This window comes from Larimichthys crocea, chromosome X, assembly GCF_000972845.2.
Source record: "Larimichthys crocea isolate SSNF chromosome X, L_crocea_2.0, whole genome shotgun sequence".
In the NCBI taxonomy this organism is placed as follows: Eukaryota; Metazoa; Chordata; class Actinopteri; family Sciaenidae; genus Larimichthys; species Larimichthys crocea.
The window spans coordinates 26451351-26476357 of NC_040020.1; the positions used below are offsets into that span (position 1 = coordinate 26451351).

Here is a 25007-nt window from a genome sequence, read left to right on the forward strand (position 1 = left end):
CAGTTTTTATTATTTCCGACTGTAAGTGAAAGCAGCACCCTTACAGGGGAGGAGTGATGTTGTTTAACTTGCGCTCGTGTTTTTCTGGCGCCCTCTGTTGTCAAATAAAACACATTGTTTAAGTAAGGGACGGTTTGTTTTTGTGCTCACCTGAGCAGGTCAGCTGTTTTACTGGGAGGCATTTGAAAAATTAAAAGACATCAGTTATTGTGTGCTTTATCTCCAATCATACTGATGAATAATATACCCGTGTGAACAGATTTGTTGAATCATAAACACAGATTTCTGACATGACTGGTGTCTGAAAAGTAATAATTGCTATGCTATTTTAATAAAAAACAATTTAATATCATTATCTCAGCAGCTATGTTGTTAATAATACATTGATTTTATTACAATATACAGTATGTACAACACAGAAATCAAATGCAACCACAATATTCTTTCCTATGGGCACTTTAATTCCATTTGGCATGACAAATACAAACAAGACAATGGAAAACAAATAATTTAATTAGAAACAGATTGTGTAGAAAATGGATGGCCAAATTCAACATACTGAAAAAGGAATGAAAACGGTGTGCTTGGATACAGATTTTCTCTAAGGTTTTTCTAAAAAGGAGCACAGTGCATTTTCACAGCATACACCTCAACTGTTGAACTACATTTTGCATCTTTTTTTCTTTTGAAGGAAATTGTTTTACTAAAATACAACTTGTTAGTAGTTCTACAGATTTGTTTTGAAAGACAAGAGCACATGGAAAGGAGTGAATGTGATCACAGTTCTGCAGCTCTGCGTCAGATTGATGGACAAACCTGATTGATGCACCCTACTGAGTTTGTTTTCAGCAACAGATCCTAAGATGTTTGCACATAATCACAGCAGGTTGTAAGTGGAAATGTCAAGAGGCTTCATACGCAACACACCCAAGCACACATGCGTGCACACACACACACACAAGTCAACACATCAAGTGGCTTTTGGTACCTTAATTGATCACTAAACACTCACACTTGTCTTACACGCACAAACACACTGTGTGTTATTATAATTTAAAATGATGACATACACCGACAAGTCATTTTCACATACAGGTAAGAAGTATTATTGAAATAGTGCTTTGATTTAAAGTTTCTTTTGGTGATGTTCTTAAGTATCAGCCTGAAATAGATTTCTATATAGTGCACAGTCGCTTTTCTGGTATTTATTATGAAAAACAGCATGCACAGAGATGCTTAATCATGCTCTAAAATACCCTGCTACCTACGTTGGTGGGAGATTTTTGTATTTTATATTGAACAGGCAAAAAGAGATGACTCTTAAGAGCATTCAACAGGAAGCTGCAAATACTGGAACTATAAAGAGAATTCATTATTTTTCAGGCGACTAAGGTACTTATTTACTCGACACAGTATCCAACCAGCAGTTCAGGAATAAGTGCAATAGTTATTTTCCAGTTTTCCCCACTCAACAAATCAAAACGGTCTAACATATGTACAATACTAAAGTTTTTTTTTTCGAAATCAGCTTAGTTATGATGGAATGTGAACAAGGTTATGGATGACCAATCAGCAGCATCCGTCTGAATATCATAGATCCTCACACTTCATTCAAACCACAAACAACTCTCTGTGTGTTGTTTTTCAGTGTCAGAGGTGAACAGTCAAACAGATGGCACAATGACAGCACGGTTCAAGGATGAATGGGTGAGCGGATGAGAACAATTCTTCCAGTCGCTCTGTATTGAGTCTACGTCAGAGGATATATTTACACTCTGTACAGTTTGTGCGCTGAGTGAGCTAAGGAGAGCTACTACTGCAGGTAGCGGTAGATTTTGAAGCAGTGGTTGCCAGAATCTGCAACCACCACATGTCCGTCAGAGGTGAGAGCCAGTCCCTGCGGGCCGTACAGCGGATCTGCTGATGTGTTGATGTAGGACAGGAAAGAACCACTGCCGTCAAACACCTGAGAGAGAGAAATATAAAAAACAGTGTTCTGTTTATATTTGTATTTAGGATAAAATTTCCTAATATGTTCAAATGAATCATAAATTTGCTGAGTATAGTGTGGAAATTCAATGTTGAAAACTCACTTATGACATCTGTTTGAATTTTTATACTGCAATGTTTGCAGTAAACAACTCGACACACTTATTGTTAAACTGAGTATATTTACTTTAATAAAAGTTGCATATTTAAAACATAATATTTGACCCTCTGGTTAGTTTTATAAATCATTTATGAATAAGGTTGATTCACAATTATGGCTGTTGCTTGAAAACAGGACTTTTAAAAATGTGTTAATTATTTCAGAGTATTATGTGAACTTAAGAAGAGAACATCTTTTTAATTTTGTATGAGGTTTAGACCTCTTAAAAGTGATGTACACAATGAGATATATCAGTTATATGTGAGCCAGAAGATGACATGGCACTTGATTAGAAACATCCAAATTCAAATAAAATGTGTCTGACACAAGAATGTCACGGTGGAAATAAGCCTGTAGTCTGAAATAAATGCGGCACGGGATAAATGTCTTTTTCTTTTTGTTTGTTTGTTTTTTTAAAGACTTGTTAAGGTGAGATTTTGTGTACTGACCTGTATCCTGCTGTTGCCCCAGTCTGCTACTATGATGTTTCCATTGACATCCACTGCCACTCCTGTGGGGGCGTTGAACTGGCCGTTGCCTTCGCCGTTAGACCCAAACTTCAGCAAGAATTCTCCTTCTGTGTTGAACACCTACATTTTGGTTTTCAGGGGGGCGACAGCATGGAGAAAATAATCTGCAATTACTAAAAAATAAAAAAACTAGATGCAAACAATAACCTAAACACACAAAGTAGTTTTTATTAATGCAACTGAATATATGCTCAGAGGAGAAAAACTACTTAAAATACTAAATAAAAGAGAAAGAATAAATGAATAAAATTATACTAAATTCTGGACTGTATCATTGTTTATTTTAGCTTTTGATTTTGTATACCTGTAGTACATTTCCACTGCTCTGTTATTGCACGTACCTTGACCGAGTGGTTGTGGAAATCTGTCACAATGATTTCATTGTTATTGTTGACAGCAGCAAAGTGAGGGCCTTTTAATAAAAAATAAAAAAACACAACAAGAAGGTTTCAGATAGGTGCCGTTTTCAAATCCAGACGTAAGCAGTTCAGTTTATGGCAGGTGCTTTTAGATGACATGCAAGTTATTAAGTAGACAAATGTATTTAATGACAAAAAAAATGAAGATTGTACAAAAAGATTTATACCATAACCACTGGTGTGACATGCTGCTTTAAAACAGTTGAGGTAATCCACCAATTGATTCATGAAAAAATGTATATCATTTTTTTATGTTTTAAACTGATATTTATCTTTATCTATTATGATGGAAAAAAACCTCTGAAGTCAAAGGATAAATGGGATCTTTATGGTTCCTGGTTTGGCATACGTCTTCATTCCACATGCAGATGTGAGCTGGTTGGACAGAGAGACAGAGACGGTAGGGGGCAGTGCACATATTACCATTGAGTGTACCTGCAAACTGCCTATCACCGTTGCCACGGTTACCGAACTTGGTGACCAGCTTGCCGTTGAGCTGAAAGATGAAGACGCAGCACGACTTGTTGTCGACCACGATGATGTGGCCGTTTCTGTCCACAGACACGCCTTTGGGGCCCATCAGCTTCCCTGAGCCAATCTTGTTCTGGAGTAGTCAAAGAAGAAGAAGTTTTTAATCACATACTTAGACAAACATTAATGTTAGTAGAGTAATATCAGAGCAATAGCAGAGTCTCTTTAAAATCGTATCATATGTGACTCACAGTTAAACAGAGTGCAAAATAAGATCCCATGAATGCACAAAGATGTCAATAATGTACCAAATATTGTTGTGACACTGTCTGAGAGAAGGCCTGCATTCAGGGAATGAGCTGCAGGCTGCTCTATGTGAGACATGGGCGTATCTTTCTTTTCTATCGTGCTATTAAACTCTGCTATAACTGTAAGTAAGAAAGTAGGACAACTTTAGCAAACTCAGAAAGGCTAAACAAACTTATTTTCACTCTTCAAAATGTGCTGTTTCTTTTAGATTTCAGCACTGAAAATAGACTGAAGGAGGAAGTGAAAATCTGCATGATTGCATCTCTAAACACAACAGAAATGTGCAAATGATGTGTGAAGATTGTAAAATGACCCAGGGTGGGGCACACATTGCACCTGCATGTATGACTAAAATAGTCACACTTAAATGAGTTCACAATTGTAAGAGTCTCTTTAAAAGTACAGTCGTGGTAAGGGGGCCAATATTTATGGAAACAACCTCCATGGTAATAGAATCGTTCTCAGTGAAAATCACATATTATTTTCTCCCACAGACAGATAATAAACAGATTACAGCTCATCTTACCTTAAACTTGCCTTCACTTGAAAAGATGCTGACCCATTTGTTGTCATAGTCAGCAATGATGATGTCACCGTTGGGGTGGACAGCCACACCCGTAGGCCTCTGCAGCTGACCTGGAGTCCTGCCCCGGACACCAAAACGACTTTTGAACTGACCATCATTTGAGAAAATCTGCAGCACATAAAAAAAACTTTCATTAACAAAATGTCCATAAATACACACTGCAAAGTTCAAAGGAGATGACAGATTGCAGAGGCAGCATTGTTCCAGATAAGTGAACTGTGAAAAGTTACAGTGCTCCACCAATGACTTCTTATCACACACCTTAACATTTGCTATTTCTGTAGGCTGAGAGCGCAGGAAGCTATTTTTACCTGCACACACTGGTTGTTGCTGTCTGCTATCAGCACCTTGCCCAAAGAGGAGGCAGCCACTCCCTGCAGATTGGTGAACTCCCCTTTGTTTCTTCCTTTTGTGCCTGGGAAACATGAAACACACTAGTTTCTTTATTCTTATTTGATACAATAAAGATAGATTTTTACCATACAAGCAAATGTTTATGGCAGGATGAATATTACTGGTATATGTATTGTGAATATCTATCTTTTTATTTCATGTCATGCTGATATGTGTATATTGTAGGTTGCTACGTCTTTACTGTTTGTGGTATGTTTATGTGTTTTATGGTGCTGTAACCTTCTCTATCTCTAAAACACATTTCTCCCTGGTGGAGACAAATAAAGAAACCTGACCTGACCTGATGTTTTGAGCAAGATGCTGAAGAAACAAGATGCTGATCTACAGCTTGAGGGTGAATATTGTTCAAAATGTATATATGCTATGTCAGTACTACACCTGGTATTTAATGAATCCACATTGTTAAATGTCATCTGAAGTTAAGCAGCTGCACGAGAACTTATTCCAGGTGGCACACTTCTGTCAGTACTGAAAAAGTATAAAAAGATTTGACACCCAGTCGTCCTGCTGGCATAATATATGCTTTCTTACCGATTCTGAAGATCAGGTCGTCCTCGATGGGGTTCTCTTTCCTCCTCCCTGTGCTGTACATACTGGCCGGTCTTTTGATGGCTTTCTGCTTGATGTGACTGCTGCCTGGAGACTTGAGTCTCTTCTTCATGCCGTCTGAAGCTAGCGACACATCTATAGACTTGGTGGCCTTTATCTTAAAGGGGCTTCCTTTGATATGTTGGTCATATAAACGCAGCGACAAATTAAAAGTCCCCTCTTTAGGAGCTGTGAATAGATACTCATAAGTGCCATTCTTGTTGTCCAGTATATCTCCTTCACCTTTGCTGCCATCAGGTGAGGAGATTTCAGCAGTGATGACTGCGTTACCCATCTTGCACAGCTCTCTGTCTTTGTCCTTAGTGGTTATGGTGATGGAAGTGGGTACACCCACCACACAATGCCGTAGCCCTTCACCAGTAGCCACAGTCTCAGAGGCCACGGCGTTGGTGGTCACAATAGTCCCCAGGTTGTGGATGGACTTCTTTAGTCCGTCTGTCTCCACAAGAAAGTCCAGCTGGTCGTTCTCCCCGGGCTGCAGAGGAAGCTCCTGGCTGGCGAGTTCAATGAGACGCTCGCTCATCTGTTTCTTCACCAGCAGCACCTCGGCCTCGGTGCCGTGGCTCAGCGCCTGCTCTGTGAAGTTACAGCTGCTGTTGATGCCTTCCTGGCCCTGCAACAGGGTGTCCAGCTGAGCTTGGAGCACCTACACATAGATACACAAGGGGGCAGCAGGGTTACTTTGTGGTTAGTTAGAAGCGTGGTACCCAAACTTTATAGCCTTTGGGGCCCGTCACAGTTTGCACATCTACAAGTTATGAGCAGGTCATCTAAAAATTGACTTTCCTTTCTTATAGTTATTCATTCTGAGACGTTCCAGGCACCAGGAGAGGTAAATTATTCAGTATCTTACAAGAAAAATTGGATTGGAGAAAAGATATGAGGATATTAACACCCCAGTGAATATCAAAAATGTGTCTGCTTCTTTCTTATTCCTTCATTGAGCTCACAAAACCACAGATTTATTGTGATCTCTTGGGTTGGGGACCACTGAGAGAGAGACTGTTTTTCCATCCATCAAAACTGTGTGCAGCAAGGCAAGTGAAACATCAATGAGTGTTAAGATTGGTGTGAAAATAAAACCTCAACCTCAGCTTATTAAGTGCATGTTGGCAAAAAACATTGTTATTCTTGTGATTCCTTAATATGCAAACCAACAATAGTCCTCACACACGGCTGCAGGTTTGCTGCAATGACGATCCTGTGATGACACACGTCTGTCTGTGAACTTACTTTTACAGTTACTGACAAAACCAAACAACCTTTAGTGATGTTGACATCAGAATTTGATTCCTGACACAACATTAGTATTCAGTTGTTCTTTTTACTTTATTAAACCATTAAGATATGCTTAACTTGACTTGTCTGTGTGGACAGCTCACATGTGTGAGATGTTTCTGGTCAAAATCAACCCCCCCAAAAAAATCATTAGATAATAAATAAAAAAAGCACATGTGCCACCCCTTAGCTTATAAATGTGTATGCAGCAATGTTCATTATGTAGATGTTTGAGAAAGCAGCTTCATATTTATATTGGAATAGACTTTGGTCACATATAAATGAACGTACAACTGATGATTCATTAAGTGTTAACAACACAAACTCCAGGCTGAATTCACGATACATCCTGCTGCGATTCATGCATTAAATTTTCACGAGTCATGCATTAGTTATGCATTATTTAAAGGGCCGGTGTGTAGGATTTAGTGGTATCTAGGGGTGAGATTGCAGATTGCAGCCAGCTGAATACCCCTCACCTCACGCTTTCCTTCCTAGCATGTAGGTAAAACTTACAGTGGCTGCAAAACTTGCAAAAATGCCCTCTCTAGAGCCACTCTTTGGTTTGTCTGTTCTGGGCTACTGTAGAAACATGGCAGTGCAACACGGTAGATATAAAGGACTTATTCTAAGCTAAAGATAACACAATGATTCTTATTTTTATGCTCATTACATGCTAATGTATGAATATTATATTCTATTTCTTCCCGAAAGATAGAAAAGAGACATTCTTTGTTGCTAATGTACTTAGATTGGCAGGACATCACTGTGTCCTGATGAAAGAACCAAAACAGACTCACCCTCATCTGATCATCACACTCTTCTTCTTCAACAAGAGAGGCCATTAAGCCATTTATCTCAGACTGGAGTCAAATGTTTTATCCAAACTCTCCTTTCTCTTTCTACTAATTCAGCTCTGAAAACTAAAGGCACTGTCCACACATACTGTCAGAATAGAGACCAAGCTGCAGAGTAAGAGGCTGAAGTGTTTACAGCATGAAGGGCAAAGCTCTACTGTGCTCCCTCACTGCACATGACACACCCAAACCAATCCAAGTATGCAGAGAGTACACTGGCTCCATCTAGCTACAGGCAACAACACAGCTCAGAGTTACATATCTGGCGATTCCCTTTGGCTCCAGTGTTTTCGCTAGACACCAGCCAGTGAATTGCAAATCATTAACAACCCATGTGATGGAGCTCCCTGAGGGGGGGTGGCATCAGGCGCCTAAGCGGACTGAGTGATTGGTGTCTGGATTGGGGTGGTGCACCAGCTCTCCTGCCCCCCTCTTTCTGTCTGTTAATCACCTATCAGACCAGCTGAGCCCCGGACACATAGATCAGCAAAAAAGCCTCATGAGTAGCCTGTGATAGGTTAAACTCTTTCCAAAAATAGAGTGTAATTAGGTCAATGTTGTGTTAATTGTAACAGTTTCTTTCTGTATTATATTCTTCTGTGATAATCCCCCAGTAGACAAAGACTGTAATGTGTTTTGTGCTAATTATAAAACTCAAACAATACAACCATTATTGTGACCACAGCCATAAAAGACAGTACTTTATTACGTCACCTTCTGCTTGAGGCCGTAGTTGACCTCCAGCTCCATAAGTAAAACGCTCTTGCGGACATTCAGAGTCTTCTGCAGCTCATCAAAGGTAGTATGGATGTCATCCTCAATGGAGCTCTTTTGATTGGTCAGCTGCTGTAGGATTTCTGACAGCGTCTGCAGGGCTGAGTCAATCTCTGGCAACCTGTGTGCAACAAGAGGGACCGGAGAACGGTTTTCATATAGCGAGTAAACAGTCATATGACAGAGGGAGCCCATAAAGGAGGATTGTGTTTGCTTCATTCTGTGAGTAATATGCATAAAGTCTGTAGTGCCCGAAGAATGCTGCTGTTGTACCTCTTCTTGACAGAGTCAAGCTGGTCCTGTAATGAGGCCTTGTGTTGCTCCACTACGTCTTTAAGAGGCACAGTGGGGTGTTCTCCGTGTTCGCCACTTGTACACTCCTGACACATGGCTGTCTCACAAGGTGGACAGTAAAACTCCATGACCTAAGCGACAGGAAAAAGGAGAGATTAGACTTAAATATGGGGTTTAGTACAAAGTGTTTTGCAGCATGGCCAATGGCAGACTGAATCCACAATAACTATGAGGTTTTGAACAGACATTCATGGTCCCCAGTGGATGAAGCCTCTTAACTTTGATGATCTCCCGACCTTTCCTCTAGTGCCGCTAGTGAAATGTCTAAACACAGTCAGGATCTATTTATGTATCCCTCATGATTAATTCAATAAACTTTGGTGATTATGACTAAATACCTGCAAAACTAATGGCATTCCCATTAGCCTCAGTAGCACTTTATATATTCTTATATATATTTTCTGAACTGCATGTTGTCATTGTGAGCGTGTTTGCATAACTTTAGCATTTTGATTGATAGAATATCGTTTATGTTAGGCTGACAGTGAACCTTTAAAAGAATGATCAAAACCTGAACCAGTGGCCAATGAACTTGACATCTGAGCAGTTCATTATCAAGTCTTTATCAGATTTGTTAGACACTAATTATTAATTATTAACACTGCACACAAGTACATGCTGTGCTACTATGTTTAAAGTAATCATAGAAGATGAGTAATAATTAATGTTCAGTTGAAATCCCTTTAAAGGAACAGCTGAATGTTCAGATGGTGGGCTAAGGTCTAATAATGTCTACAAATGTTTCATGCATTATTTGTCAGTAGAACAATATTTTTTGTGTGTGGAAGTGAGAGGTGAAATGAAAAGACAGAAACAAGCAGACAAACTGGCAGTGTGTATGAGTCTTACGTTGCCTCCATGGTTGGGGCAGGAGAGCAGTTGGCCTGTAGCCACGTTGGTGATGTTGTTGAGAGCGGCGGCCTCCTGGCTGCAGCTGTCCGGCGCCCGCTGCAAAACGTCCATCAGGTTGGTGATGAAGAAGTTATTCTGCAATGCCGCCACACCCTTCTCCGGCAGGATCGAGGTTTGGCGGCACACAGGGCAAGACAGTGTGAGGCTGTGGGCCGGGATGTAATTCTGCAGGCACCTGGAGGAGGAGGAGAGTAGAGGGACTATTGATTGTGAGTGGGAGTATCCTGGAGAAAGTTGTATCAAAGAGCAACTGGAGAAATAGTGTAGGTGGGTAGGTATTACTGTAAAAACATTTTTCTGTGAAGATTCAGTCTTATTTCTGCCTATAAACCACCTATAAATTAAAAAAGAAATTAACAAGAAATCCAACAAATATAATTTACCCGTTAATTAGTTATTTTACCAGTTATTTGACCTTTAAGCTTGGTGAACAGAGAAAATCCTTTGATGACATCTAGTGGTTATATTATTTACAGCCCAAAAGTGATTTACAATAGCAGTACAAACTGAGGTGCTATCAAATACAATAGCGCTGCCATAATCCCATAAATCCACTGTCACTGTGAATCCTATAATGTTCAGCTTTGTTGACACCATGTCAGAGATGGCATGCGTGTGTTAACCTTTGCAAAATTGCTCCTTTCAGTGTTAAATTACAGAGCCTTCAAGGTCCTGAAAGATTTTAATTATTGTTATTATCCTAAGATAATAATTTGTACACTCAAGATAATAACAAGATAAGAGAGTTTTCCACGACTTCAGGGACTCTCCTGTTACTTTTCTTACAGCTTCATCATTCTTATAAGTGCATGATGAGCTCATGTAAATCCCAATATGAGCAAGTCTAATCAGCCACATAACTGAAAAACAAACAAACACCTATGATGGTACATGGGGCCTTTAATCTTTTAATAATGCATTCAATTTTATAGGTTGATCATATGTTTTATATTTCCCTCCTGAAATGTAGTGGTGCAGAAGTATGAAGTCGCATAAATTGGATTTAAGTACTTGAGTAAATGTTCTTAGTTACTTTCCACGACTTTGCATGCACAGTAATAGAGAAAACATTTTAAAAAATTTAATATGAACTTTCAATCAATGCAGCACTACCACCACCAAACTAATTATTATAATCTTTACTAAAGATAAACAACACTTCAGTTGTAGATTCTGTTTGTGAGCAAGGAAGTTACACTTCAACAATCGAGCCTCTTAAGATGACATATAATCATGCAATTCAAATTTTGAACAGGAAGCTGACATAGCCTCACCACTGTCAAAAAAAAGAAAAAAGAAATGTGTTAAGTTTTGATAATTTGCTAACTAACTGCTAATGTTTAAAGCACACAATGCCTAAATAAACAGGCTCCTCTGGTGCTTTAATGACCTGGTGGTTCAGGTTTTTTGGCTCAGTAACAGCGGATGTGTCTGTAGAGAAATATGAGGTTATTTAGGCTATAAATGCTGCAGTATGTGGCGTTGGTTCATGCTATATATTGTCCGTGCAAATCTTTCACACTTGTATTGTACATGTGTATTGGATAAAGCAGTAACTCAGCGTTGAGCAAAATTACGTCACTGATGAGTGTGGTCACTCCATCGACTACACTTATCATCATGTGGGTTTTGGTCAGAAATACATTAGTGTAAATGGAGGCTTTCAACATGCACAGAGGACTGTCCAATAATGTCTTTCTACTACTGAGGATTTGGAGTGACATCATGCTTTAAACATCATTCATGATTGTGAAACCTAAATGATTAGGTTTCACAATCATGAATGATGATCAAATACAGTTTAAGTATGTGCTGTCTGGCAGATAAAAAATGTGTAAAATACTAAAATACTGTAACTTGATCCATCAAATAAAAAAAAAGTAAAGTATTCAACTGCTTTCCTACATCTACAAGTACATTTTCTTTTACCACATACATAAATTAATATATTAAAAAGAGAAAACAACTGGCTTGTTTTCATGACTCTACAGAAGCCCCCGGAGCAAAGGGAGAGACAGGCACAGTCCACAGTTTCTCTTTTGTGTCAGAAACAAAGGCTAGCTGTCAGAGACATTGACATCAACACACCAAAGTCGGCAGCAGAGATGCAGCGTCCCATGTGAGAGTGCATGCAGAATCACTTTCAGGTTTAACACATCATAACATAGAAAAACAACACAGTAACTCACCTCTCACAGAAGGTGTGCAGGCAGGGCAGTACTTTGGGGTTTTCGTAGCGGTCCAGACATATGCTGCAGATCAAGAACTGTTTGTCAATCTGGCGGACCACAGGGCTGGGAATAGTGGAGCCTTCACTGGCCATCCTAAAACTCTGACATAGGAGTCCCCCTTCCTCTTACCCTGCACCCTGCAGAGTGAAACAGAGGGAGGATGGGACAATTGAGAACACAGAAAACAAGATGCCACATGTGATCAAACACACAGCGATGACCCGCAGAGGTAGGTGGAAATCTCTGGGTTGTAAAGATCAAAGATTAGAGCTAAAATGTCTTCTTCCTTCCATCCTCCTCGCTGAGACAGGAAATGGCACAAAATGCACAAATAGGCACACCAATCTGTGCCCTGTGCCTGCAGGCTTTAACTCATAAAGGCAGTATTAAGATTACAAACACTGACTGAAAACGTTGCAGGTTTCAGTCAGCAGGTCACCAAGATAAAAACAACTGCTAGCTGTCTTTTTGACCTTTTGTTCAGTGGAATAATTATTTTTATGGACCCAAAAATCTGGGGACAGAGAGAACGTCTGAGGAGGTTGTGAAGAGGGCGAGTGGTCAAACATCAAATGATTGCCAACTAACAGAGGAACAAAACATTTGCAGTATCATGGCTGTTCAAAACCTCTAGCTCTAATTAGATAACCTTTGGAGACAGCAGTGTCACCACATCTCTTTTTAGTAGCTTTTAAAATCAAATCACACAGCAGATGGAGGCTGACCAATTGTCATTGAAATGTAGGTGTTTGAATTTCTTCTTCTGAGATCTTTAAGGACTTTCAGTCAATATTTGCTTAAGAATCAGACTGAAACTATGTCTTTGTCCATTGTGTCCAGAGATGGGAGCTCTTTCGACCGCAAAAGCAGTACAACAGTTGTTCAATCTTTTTGAGCTCATAACCCCCCAAAGCAATGTCTACTTGTGACCTCTACTTGTCATCATGTATGTATGAAGAAAGCTGGATACATGATTTCCCTGAAGCTTAAAAGGCATTTCCCCCATTGACCACAAATATAAAAAGAGACATCTGTAAAACTGAGAGGACACTTTCAACTGAAGAAGGCCTTTATTCTTTTTATGACGAGACCATGGATGTTTAATATTTGTAAAACTCTCCTGGAGTGTAGAAAAGGTTTTTGCTTAACACTGTGAAGCCTACGTCCTCCAGCAGCAAACACACTAATGCACAGCTTCAGTAGGCCGCATAACTCAGAAGTTAGAAAATCTTCTGGCTTATGAACCAGAGTGTGAGTGGACGTCATCTTTGAGTCTGACATCCAGTCCTATAGCACTTTCATGCACACCACAAGCTGCCTATGTCCAGGAGTTGTGAACAATTTGACTGGATTAGAGCTGCTGCTTCTTCGCCTCGAAATGAGCGAGCTGAGGTGGTTTGGTCGTCTGATTAGGATGCCCCCTGGGTGCCTTCCTTTGAAAGGTGTTCCTGGCACGTTCAACTGAGAGGAACGCCTGGGAACGCCTCAGGATCCCCCAGGAATGCGTTGTTGTTGTCTGTAATGCCCAGCTAAACCTGCTGCTACCGCGACCCGACCAAGTATAAGCGGAAGCAAATGGATGGATGGATTACCAATCAGACAAAGCTGACAGGTGTCCTCTGGGCTTCAGGGAAATCATGATTCCAGCTCTCTTCATACAGGTTGTGAACAAAGACTGATGTCACCTTCTCAGATTGTTTCATTTGAATAGCTTTCATGTATTCACTGATATGATCCACCCTATACGTATCAGCACCTGTACTGACCTTACTAAGTGGATCATGCACACAGTTTCTTTGCGTCATTATAAAATTCAGTTTCTCACATACTGTACATTCATTCAGTCATGGCCTTGCATAAAAATTGTCTCTGCTCTACTTGTACATGATATCAGCAGATATTCTGTGTTGAGATACCAGAATTGATTTTTGGTCTAGTCGTTAAATTCCTAAATAACTAAAACTATCCCACATGATTAGAGAAATGTCTGACAAAATAAACATTACAGAATTAACCGGTGCCTCTTCTGGGGTTTGCTGACCTCCATGTCAGAAACCACCGCAGTAGCAGATTTTCAGAGCGGAGCTTGAATCCGTTGCTGCCTCCGTGTTTGTTATGAAAGGCACTTTGAGTGATAAATATTTGATTATAAAGTAAAAGCAAGGAACTCTGTGTTCAGCACTCATCAGAGAGAAAGAACACTGACTCTATAAAAAAAAAAAAACACATTAACACAATATTTACAATGAGTTTTACCCTTTCGCTGCATCCGTTATTTTAATATCTCACTTTTCTGTAACGTTATCCGGCAGTTAACTTAAACACAGAAAGTGTGTCAGTGCTTTTATTGTCTCTTCACATTCAAGACAGGCACAGAAACAGGCCACCTCTGCTGCTGAGAGGAAACCCTGAGGGACTGTACTTCTTTCTACAGTGCATGCTCTCTTTCTCCTCTTTGCTCGTCTATTTTCTCCTCCTCCTCCTCTTCCTCCTCCTCCTCCTCTCTTTCCTTTCCCTGAAAGCAGATCCTGTAACTACAATGTGGTGATTTGGTAAGCCTGAAAATGGAGAGCGGCGGATAAAATTACTGTCATAATGAAGCTGCCATGCTGTTAGTGGGTTACTGCCAACGTTTCCAATATGTTACATGGTTAGTGTGTAATGTGCTGTAATACAGGAGTTACGTGTTGAGCGGCACAGTTCAGATTCACAACGCAGAAGAAGCGGTAAGTTACTGTAGAAGCAGAATAATAATAAAACTATCTTCAGGGGCCATATTTTTCATTCATATATTAAGAAATAAAGGAACTATTTGCATCTGTGAGATATGAATGACAATATAAACACTATATGCATGCACAGACACTCAGGTTTCAGACTGTGTGTTAATAACTTACCATCAGCTCCACAGACCGGATTAAGCAGATTTAACAGAGCATCAAATATGGCACTGGCTATAAACTAAAATTTCCTAAATCCTGCAGACTGCCACAGAAGGACAACAGAAGCAGCCCCGTGCTGACAGTGCACAAGGTCGCAGCAACCACACAAACGCTCCACTCTTACATAATCAGATCCGCACCAGCTAAGCGGAATAATTCCTGCTGGATTGAGCCGTCATCCGATACGCAGCAGAGAGTACACATGAAAAAAAAAAAGGGGGGAAATATTACACTCAAATCAGAGGAATTTGACCTCTCTTTCCTCCCCACATGTAGTGACTCCAAGAGAACAGAGTGATAATCGTGCAGATATATGAGCTTGAAAACGACACAAGCCATTCCAAAAGCCTCATAACATTATTAAAAACAGGAAGACTTACAGTGCTGCATCTATGGGCCGATCAACAGGCGTCATCCACTCCAACACACAGACCGAAACACGAGCTCCATGTGAGTGAAACAGGCAGAATCTGTGCACTTAAAATCCCTCTACGCCTGCCTTCACGTCATGTCAGCCCTCACGTGAAATGATGCGTCCCTCCAGGTAACAGCGACGAGCCAAACAGAAGACGACAGGATGTGTGTGTGTGTGTGTGTGTGAGACAGCTCCTCCGTGTGTTTATGGGTGTGCACACACACGTGAGTTGAAGTTGAGGAGGGGCGATTCAGCCAGATTGTATTTCAGTTTTTACCTCATCTCTTCCCCTCCCCTCCCTACTTTACTCTCCCTCATCACTTCCTCTCCTCCCATCACAGGCATTCTTGGCTCAGACGGTCTCATCCATTCATCCCTCTCTCTAAATGCTGGCTCACTGCAGTGCAGCGAGCATGTGCAGCATCAGGAGTATGTGAGCGACTACTGGCCGGCAGCTTGTGATCTAACAAATAAAGACGGGATGGGGTTGGAGGGGGCCGGGGGTGCAGCAGTTATAGGTCCCCTCCACGGCCAATAGACTTAAAGCCAAAGGGATCTTTTTCTGATTGCATATGTGTGTGGGTGTGTGCATGCTGCTGACTCACTGTACATGCAGAGGCAGAGCAAGAAAACTGGTAAGAGAGGCAAAATGTGAAAGAGTATATATCAAGGATGAGGTAATGAAAGTATGACTCAGGGGTGAAAGTCTTTTGTTTTGAGAAAATATGAAAGCCGCTGAGGGCACATGTGCTTTCGGAGGCAAGGATCTCAATCACTGCACTGCTGTCTGTGTGAGAGGAGGAAACTGACCTACTGAATGGAGCTAATACTGTTTTGCATCATGCCAGCACACTGTGCACTGTGTCACACACAAGCAGAGTAGTGTGGAAGTGCCACAGAGAGAGAAGAATGGTCTTTGTTCAGTTTGCACATTAAACATAATTGTTTTTAGCGTGGTTCCTGACCTCTGAATTGCTGCCCACGTAGTTATCAATGTTATTGTCCTGCATAACCAGGGGAGCTCCTTCGCTACATTGAAAATGTCTGAGATTGCACAAGTTGCCGTTAGTGCACATACGGAAATAACAACTCTCAAACTCTGCACCAAAGCATCTGTGTCATTGTCAGTGACATCAGCGAGATGAAGACGTACCTCATCACCTATTTGTTATGTTGAACCAAATCCAATCCAATCCACTTTACTTATATAGCACGATTTTAGGAAACACAGGGTTTCCAAAGTGCTGCACAGTATGATAGAACACAATGAATAACAATATAGAAACACAACAAAACATCAAGTAGATAATAGAAAGATAGAAAACAATAAAAATAAAATGAATAAAAGGCACTAGATAAAATAAATAAAAACAGACAAAATAAATACGTAAATAACAAAATGCATGTATGCACATAAAATCAACCATCTACATGGTGTTAAAAGCCAAAGAGAAGAGGTGGGTTTTAAGAAGGGTTTTAAAATGAGACAGAGAAGAGGCCTGTCTCACGTGCAGCGGCAATTCGTTCCATAGCTTCGGGGCTGCAACGGCAAACGCTCGATCCCCTCTGAGCTTAAGTCTAGCTTTAGGCACTGTAAGGAGCAGCTGGTCAGCTGATCTGAGAGAACGGCTAGGAGTGTAGGGGTGCAGCAGCTCAGAGAGGTACGGTGGGGAAAGGCCATTCAAGGCCTTAAAAGTAAATAAAAGAACTTTAAAATGAATCCTAAAATGGACGGGCAGCCAGTGGAGTGAAGCTAAAATCGGTGAAATGTGCTCATACTTGCTTGTGCCAGTTAAAAGACGTGCAGCGGCATTTTGTACCAGCTGAAGACGACTAATCGAGGACCCACTAACCCCCAAATAAAGTGCATTGCAGTAATCAAGCCGAATGGTCACAAAGGCGTGGATTACTGTCTCAAAGTGCTGTCTCTGAAGGACTGGTTTTATTTTTGTCAGCTGCCTTCACCACAGCTTTAATCTGGCTGTCAAATTTAAGATCAGCGTCCACAACCAAAGCATGACACCCCCCCACTACAAGAAATCTGTTAACACAACATCGGCTTCAGTGAATGAAGGGAAAGAAAGATAGATAATAAGAGTATTTGCATTAGGTATCTTGTTTGCATGCGCAAACACATGATGAAAGAACACTGGATGGAAACATTTATGGGAGGAATGGGAGAATGAGTCTATTTAAGTCACATGAATGACTTTAACTGTGAAGGGAAATGCCCTTTTTCTTGGAAATGTCTTCAAATAATAACATTTGAAGTCAGTTCAAGATCAAAACAGGTTTTCTTAAGGAAAGACACCAACAATTGAGGGGAGATTACCACTGTTCTTCATTTCCTTCATCATGTTGACATACACCTTAATCTTGACATTTTAATATAAAAGCAGTAAATAGGAATTTTGAACATATTTCCCAAGACTATTGCTTGATTTGATTTGATTTGATCCTTTTCCTTCCATATGCTGCTCTTCATCTACCAGCGACTAACAAAATAACATACAAAGCTACAAATTCGTTTGTAGCTTTTCTACCTTCCCATTTCACTAACATGAGCTGATCCTGACAGGGCTTTCACACATTTCATTATGCCTTTGCCTGGCTGTTCCAGTGATCTCATCTCAGCCTCTGCCAAAGTCAGTGAGCTCTGAGTCAGCCAGGGGAGTGGGACAACAACAAGAGAAACTAATGCAACTCCGGTGGAAAGATGAAAACATGATGGCTGAATGGGCAAGTGTGTGTATGTGTGTGCAGCATTAACCAACAACGTAGATTCAATATTCTAAAGAATAAGGCTGAAAGTACAGACAGATACTGTCTGGTTTGGGCCTTTTTGTGGTATATGAACAATCAGAAATATATAATATATTACGAGCCTTATGCGTTTAGGGTACCTTTATACACAAACCAAAAAAACATTGCTCCATAGCCCCACCTAGTGGCCGAAACTCCAGAGGATCCCTTTAATGCGTGGTTGTAAAAGCTGCCTCCAATTTGGTTATGCAAACTTAGTTTCTATGCTCACATCTTTGCAGCCAGCAGTTTCCATGATGAAATAAACACACCTCTTTGATTCTGATTTGTTAAAAGGCAATCTGAATGTAAACTAGACTAAACCTGAAGCTGCTTTGACTTCAAATGGACCGACAGGGATTAAAAAGCAGCTAAATCAAAGTTAGAAGTGCTTTCTGACACTTTTAAGGTTTTATTACATCAACAATGTATGTCATTTTTTTAAGTTATGATCACACACATCACAACACAAACTGCTGATTTTTTGACAGCCAGTCAAACTCTTTTCTTATGTATGTAAATATACCCAAGACTAAGAGCTTTCAACCATGCTATAGCCTCTGTAAAGCTGCACAGTGGTGCTTTGAGCCAATTTTTCTAATTCACTGATGGGAAAGTCTACTATTGTACAAATTAAAATCATAATCTGATTGTGCCTAATGAATGATCATCAATTTATTATTATGGAGACATGAATGTCTGTACCACGTTTCATGGAAATCCATCAAAACCACAAAGAACATCACCGTGATTGTGACACTAGAAGTCCTGGGTTCACCAAAATCATTAGGATTCATCCTCTGGGGATCATGCATGTTTGTACACACTCTCATGGCAATCCATCCAGTAGTAATTGAGATATTTCAGTCTGATCTCAAGTGGTCAACAGACCAACTCACAGACTCACATTACTACTCCTCAAGCCACAAGTACGGCTAAAAATGAAAGATTAGGGCTCTCGGCCCCTTTCAGAGAAGCCAGCAGGACCATTATATCGCAAGAAGGCTGGTATGAAAGCAACAGAAAGTCGAGACACTAATAGCTCAGGGGCACAAACACATTAACACACACACACACACACTGAGGAGTAAACATGTCACTTAACCTGTTTTTGTTGCTTCTTCCTGATACATTAAGACACCGTAAAGCAATAAACAGTATTTCAAACTGACTTCGCTGTAATAGAAAAAAACAACATCTGCTGCTCTGTCAACACATCCTCCAATAAAGAAAACACAACTTTAACTAACGTTAAACTTTAACTGCTTTATGTGTAGAACCCAGCTGTAAGCTGCAACTTTCCACTCACCGGTATGAAGAGAAAACTTTTTCAAAACGTTTCTTTTAGGTATGTTTTAGGTTTTGGTTTTCATCGTGGCTACAGTGGCTTGTATGTTACTCTGGGTCTCCCTCTGCTGTCTATCCCACAGCTCTTTCTAGAGCACTGACGTCAGCTGTTTTCATCATCTGCCTGCCTTTCTAAACACACAAAATGCCATGTCACCCTGCACAATAATCACACTGCTCAAATCAGAACGGCCGCTTTCCAAAAGGCAAACAGCCAGGGCGAAAACAAACAGGTGGATTTGTACAGGGACAGGTGTACGTGTGATGAAGTCTCACTTCACTTGCACTTTATTAAACGTTTTATAATGTTTGATGATGCAAGGCTAATTTGTTTGTAAGGTCAGAAGTCCAAAAGTGCAGTCATATACAGGTTCAGTAATATGCTACCATGTTGGTGTCAGCTGAGAGTTGGATCACAGGACTTTTTTATCACTTCTGTTTTGAAGCAGAGCCAGCAATTTGATGTCAGATTTTATTGTCTTGTAATTGTTTTTTAACAGGGTTAAAAACTTGGTGTTAACGCTGTTACAAATACTGTTATGTTCTGCACATCTTAGCAGAGTGAATAATAATAATTTTTTTTTAATTTTATTTTTTATTTTATATTTGATATTGGGCTGCTCCGGGACCAGGGGAAACCAATTTTCGTTTCATCCCATGTTTACATGTGTTGTAATGACAATAAAACTCCTTGAATCCTTGAATCCTTGAAAATCTCCTCTAAAAATATAGGAATGTTTTCTTATTAAAGAGCTTGTGCGAAGCCAGAGCAGGACAATATGTTTGTTATGTTAACTGCAGTCAGTAACCACAATACGGCGCAAGATGTAAGATGCAATATGTATATTCAAGTTTGTGAGGGGTTACACAGGGTCAAGCATATGTCTTGTTATCTTAGGTTAGGAGACAGTGACTTCTCTCCTTGAGATACAGAGCAGCTGTATGTCATCTGTTTGTGTTCAGGAAAGCGGGTGCCATGCTGATCATTATCCTCCATCCTCTTTGACCGATCTTCAATAAATCTTACAGCATAAGAAATCTCCGACTCCTGTGCATTTTCCCCCCATTGACTGAACTGATCATCGATGAATAATATTCTCCACAACAAAGTTAGATGAGAAAATTCATACCGCTCTCATGTCTGTGCTGGAAGTAACCAGATATTCCAGTTTGTCTGGGATTGTTTACGATGGATAAAACACTAAATGGTTCCAGCTTTCACCACAATTAAAATAATAACTACAATATTATACTTATATGTACTTATATATACACTCCACTGATTATTACCTAAACTAACCTAACAAACCTATTTGTTTCATTGTTGTAGTTCTATGTTTTTACTTTTCTTTCAATTTCTAGTTTTTCATGCAACTGCTCTGTTTATTGTTTACTGTCTTTTTCTGTTTTTGCTCTGCTCTGTGAAGGACTTTGGGCTACAATTCAGTTGAAAGTTAAACCAATATAACAAGGCTTGAGGCAGATAGCTCTTACGATGAAGACAAAATCTTAAGTCTTTTCGAAATATCTTCAGTACAAAAAATATTTCTCTATATCTCATTTCCACGTTCATGACAACTGTACTGAGTCTGAGTTTCTAGGTGCTGTTACAGATGGCTTGTTTGAGCACTCAGGCATCATTCAGCCCGCCTCAGGTCCACCAATAATCTATGTCTTTGCTGATTTTTAGATTAACCAGTAAGGTAGAAGAGGCAGTTCTACCAACATGGCAGCAGTCAGAGCCACCACACTCTGAGCTTCAAAACAGATCTTCAGAAACATATGGGTGACATCACGGATACAGCATCTATTCTTTATATATATCAGTGGTCTGGACCAACATTTCAGTCCCACAGACCAATGCCATTCCTCAGACCATGCCGTTAGCATGATTAACAACTAAATATTTGGTTTTAGGGGGAGTTTTCTGCTGTTAGGCTGTTTCCATCCTCGCTCTAGCTCAATAGTTCAGCGCAATCAATCATCAAACTGCTCGACTGTCTCATCACATTTTACATGCTTTAGAGAAAAAGGCTGTACTGCATATGCCAACGCGTCACTTAGCTGGGGACACAAGATAAGAGTTATGGCTACGGTGGACTGAATGCTACCTTTACTGTGTTGACTCTAAAGACTATAAAACACAATATATCATCGTAACTGATGCTGCAGTTTGTTTTCAGCAGTTGTTGTATTTTAAATCCTTTCACCACCTAAAGACAGATCTGATTATTAGGCGTACGTCCATGGCACCATTTCACTTAACGCTGCAACTGTTTTAAAACAAAATACTTCAGTTTTGAGAACACCATACCCAAGATGCAGCATTTCCAGGATGTTGCCACATCTTTATATTGCGCCATTTCATTTTAAGTGGAATCAGGGGCTTCACATGCCTTTAATGGTGGAAAGGGTGACCTGAGCCCAAACCCTGAATTACAAGAAGACTCTCATGCTAATCTGAAGCATCCACTGGGGACAGACTGATGAGAGATTACAGCGGCAGAGCACGCCTTCAGTCTGAACACCCCCTTGTTTAATCAGCTCCTCATCCACCCTATTTCTTTGAAAAGTCCCAGCGACCAGAAGCATCTTTGAAAACCACAGATGAAAGCGTGCTCGCAATATTTTAGAGGCTTTCTTCAGGCAGCTTCAAGACATTTTTGTGATTACTAAACTATAAAACCTTTGATTTCTTCTGAGAGTTGCGTCATACTCCTGTTGAAAACCTGAAGTCTCTACCTTTCAGGGTTTGTCAGGTCATAACTTACATGTTTCATAGAAATGGGCTGTACGCTGAGTGAATGAGGAAACCTCATATCAGCGCGCCACTGGGTTATATATCTGTCCGACCATGCATTCTGGTGGCACAAGATAAGACAATGTCGTGTGCGTTAGGGCATGGATGTTAACTACTGACCTCAAATTGAGGCCTGCAGATGTGCTAGCGTAAGGCCATTGGAAACTGTCCAAGCTGCACATCTGTCAACCAGGATTCAGTGAGGCTGAAACATTGCGGCTCAGTGTCCAGACAAAATGCACCAAAAGAAAACGGTTTAGTAGATGTAGACTTCCTGTAGCTATACTAGCAAACAAAAATAATCATATGTATAAAATCCATTTAGGGTTTATGTTGTAAGTATAATGCAATCCATCATATAATGTTATAATAAATGTTTATTTTGCCTATTTAACCTCCCTTGTTCTGGAAATTAAACAAATTAAAGAAATAGGAAAATACATGCCAGGTGATTGGATGAACCATTTGTCTATCACCGTTGAGCAGCAGCAAACTTCAACTAATTAGATCAACAGATCATATAATGTACCAAACTCTGACCGATCAGAGCCAATCAGAAGAATCCTATCACCTACCTTGCTCTTGTTTCAATAAAGAAATACCGATAACTGATAAATGTTAGCAACTGCTACACTAACGTCTTCAGCAGATGCCATTTGTCGAACAGTCTCTTCTCACACACACATAGCATTAAACCGCACCTGTAGTTCAATCCGTAGCTGCCAGTAGTTCCTTATAGGACACTGACTGGTCCACCCAGTCACAGACCCATAGCCTGAACAGACTTTAAGATAAAGATGGATTCCTGCCTGATTTAGTGATCTCGCATTTTCCAGACAACCAGGAGAGGCTCCAGGATTAAACAAATGAGATATAACCAGGTAATTCATTTGCTTTAGGTGTACTCCTGTAGGCAAATTTTGCTACAATTGTTGAACAGAGCCAAGCCTCCCCCATCATTGTCATTATGAAAAATCAGTTTGTGTGCTTTTTAATAGCTGTAATGCAATAAATAATTTACAGTAAATGAGTAACCTGCATGCCAACATTAAATTCCTATTGCTGAGACAGTTTGATGTTGTTCATGTCATATTTCATCACATCAGCAGCAGATACGCTGCCTGCTTTTGTATTGTTGATTTCATCCTGCAGCTTGCCCACCTACAAATACTTTTGATTATATGTAACGAATCAAATAAGTGTCTTTTAACCAAAACAAGAGAACGATGAGGTCATGTTCAGATCGTAAAACCCTTGGAGACAGATACATTTGGGTAATACAAATTATTACGGACATGTTATGTGCACCTGGTTTCGAGACGGTTGAGCTGAGGCCTCTGAACACAAACATGAACAGGAAAAGGAAATGAGAGTCAATATTTTCTTGCAGTACATACATACAGTAAATAAGTAAACAATGTGCATTTTGCTATGTGAACACTTGAGAACATGTCAACCGTTCCTGGAACCTGTATTTCTAGTATTGGCTTCTAGACTTCCAGGGTAATAAACAGGAATTATAGAGTTATGTTTTAATCATTTTCTTTTCCTGTTACACAAACCACAACAGACACATACAGACAGTTAATCTGTCTTACGATTCTCTAAAAACGTCGCCGGTACTGTTTCCTCCTTTCTTTAAACATAAATCTTTCCCTTTTTCTGTCCTCATGTCATTTTCCCATCATTTACTCACTCTTTCCAATCCCCCTCCTCCTCCTCCTCCTCAGCTTTAAATCCAAAACATCCCACTTACTTCAACTCCATGGCTGCTCTCTTGTCCACTCTCTTCTCTAGGGGGGTGAAAACAAACGCTGCTCTCTGTCACCTAATCCGTCTCATCTCTGATATACTGTAGTTTGTGCAGTGGGCAGAGAGAGGAGTGCATGTAAAAGGCCTGAGCTGTTACAATAATCCAAACAGACTGACAGGGCGAGCGCAGACAGAGGTGGAGGGGGGGGGTTTGGCGGTGTAGAGGGAAAGCAGAGACCAATCAGAGAGTTTACAGGCGCTGTGGGAGGTTGGGCTTTAAGCTTGTGTTGCTCTTTAACCTCGGTGAGGGCAAGAGTCCCAGAAGCATGACTAGAGAGACAGATAAGGGATGACGTAGGATGGGACGTCTGACAGAAAGAGAAGAGAAAGGGAAACTAAACATTTCAACAGGAAGTCAATTATTTAATCATTCAAAGATTCGAGCACAGCACAGTACTGCATGGCTCTTTTTGGGAGATGAAGTTGGATCTTGTTTCCATGCATATAATTTTATCTCCTTTTTTTTTTTTAAAAGAAAGGTCCCAAGTGTGCATGTGCTCTACTTTTCCTCTTTAGCAAGCTGGAATGACATCATTCTTTAAGGACACGAACCCAAATGACTGTATCGACTGCAGAGTGTAAAACAATCCTAACGTTACCGTTGCCATCCCTGACGTAAGAGCTCAAGCTGGCGAGAGTCGCGGTAATTGAAACAAGATGGTTCAGAAATGGTGACAGAAAGCCACAATAACCATTAAAACATCCTCTCAATAATGATCACAGAGCAGTCATATACTGAACATGATAGTTTCAAAAGAGTGACACTGCAGTTATTCGCCAGCTGAACAAGCATGTTACTATGTGCCTCATTTGCCTCGGGGGACTCGAGCTGGTAAACAAGACAGTGGTGATGCAACAGAACCAAAGACTACAAGACAAGAGGACGAGAACTGCTTTCTGTCAGTCAGTCCACTGCTGTGGTCCAGACTGAAATGTCTCTATTTGAAGGATTGCCAGGAAATCTTGTCTTAACATTCCTGAATGATGATCCTGATA

General features: G+C 40.3%; 1 protein-coding gene across 8 annotated transcripts in view; it reads right to left on the minus strand.

Annotated features, from left to right (window-relative positions):
- Positions 1-440: 440 nt before the first annotated feature.
- Positions 441-25007, minus strand: part of trim2a (tripartite motif containing 2a) — a 35261-nt gene continuing 10694 nt past the window's right edge. For 2 of the 8 annotated variants that reach the window (XM_019274911.2, XM_019274913.2), the window contains 11 exons: positions 11852-12030; positions 9600-9837; positions 8670-8821; positions 8337-8517; positions 5410-6133; positions 4776-4879; positions 4405-4572; positions 3522-3702; positions 3021-3091; positions 2599-2739; positions 441-1966 (listed from right to left, as the gene is read on the minus strand). In XM_019274911.2, the coding sequence (XP_019130456.1) occupies positions 1814-1966; positions 2599-2739; positions 3021-3091; positions 3522-3702; positions 4405-4572; positions 4776-4879; positions 5410-6133; positions 8337-8517; positions 8670-8821; positions 9600-9837; positions 11852-11985 (2247 nt within the window). In that variant the 5' untranslated portion in view covers positions 11986-12030 and the 3' untranslated portion in view covers positions 441-1813. Of the gene's footprint in view, positions 1967-2598; positions 2740-3020; positions 3092-3521; positions 3703-4404; positions 4573-4775; positions 4880-5409; positions 6134-8336; positions 8518-8669; positions 8822-9599; positions 9838-11851; positions 12031-14790; positions 14905-15215; positions 15679-19361; positions 19452-23507; positions 23537-23955; positions 24137-25007 lie in introns of those variants that run through there. The other 6 variants (XM_027283218.1, XM_019274910.2, XM_019274912.2 and 3 more) reach the window with 6 other exon arrangements.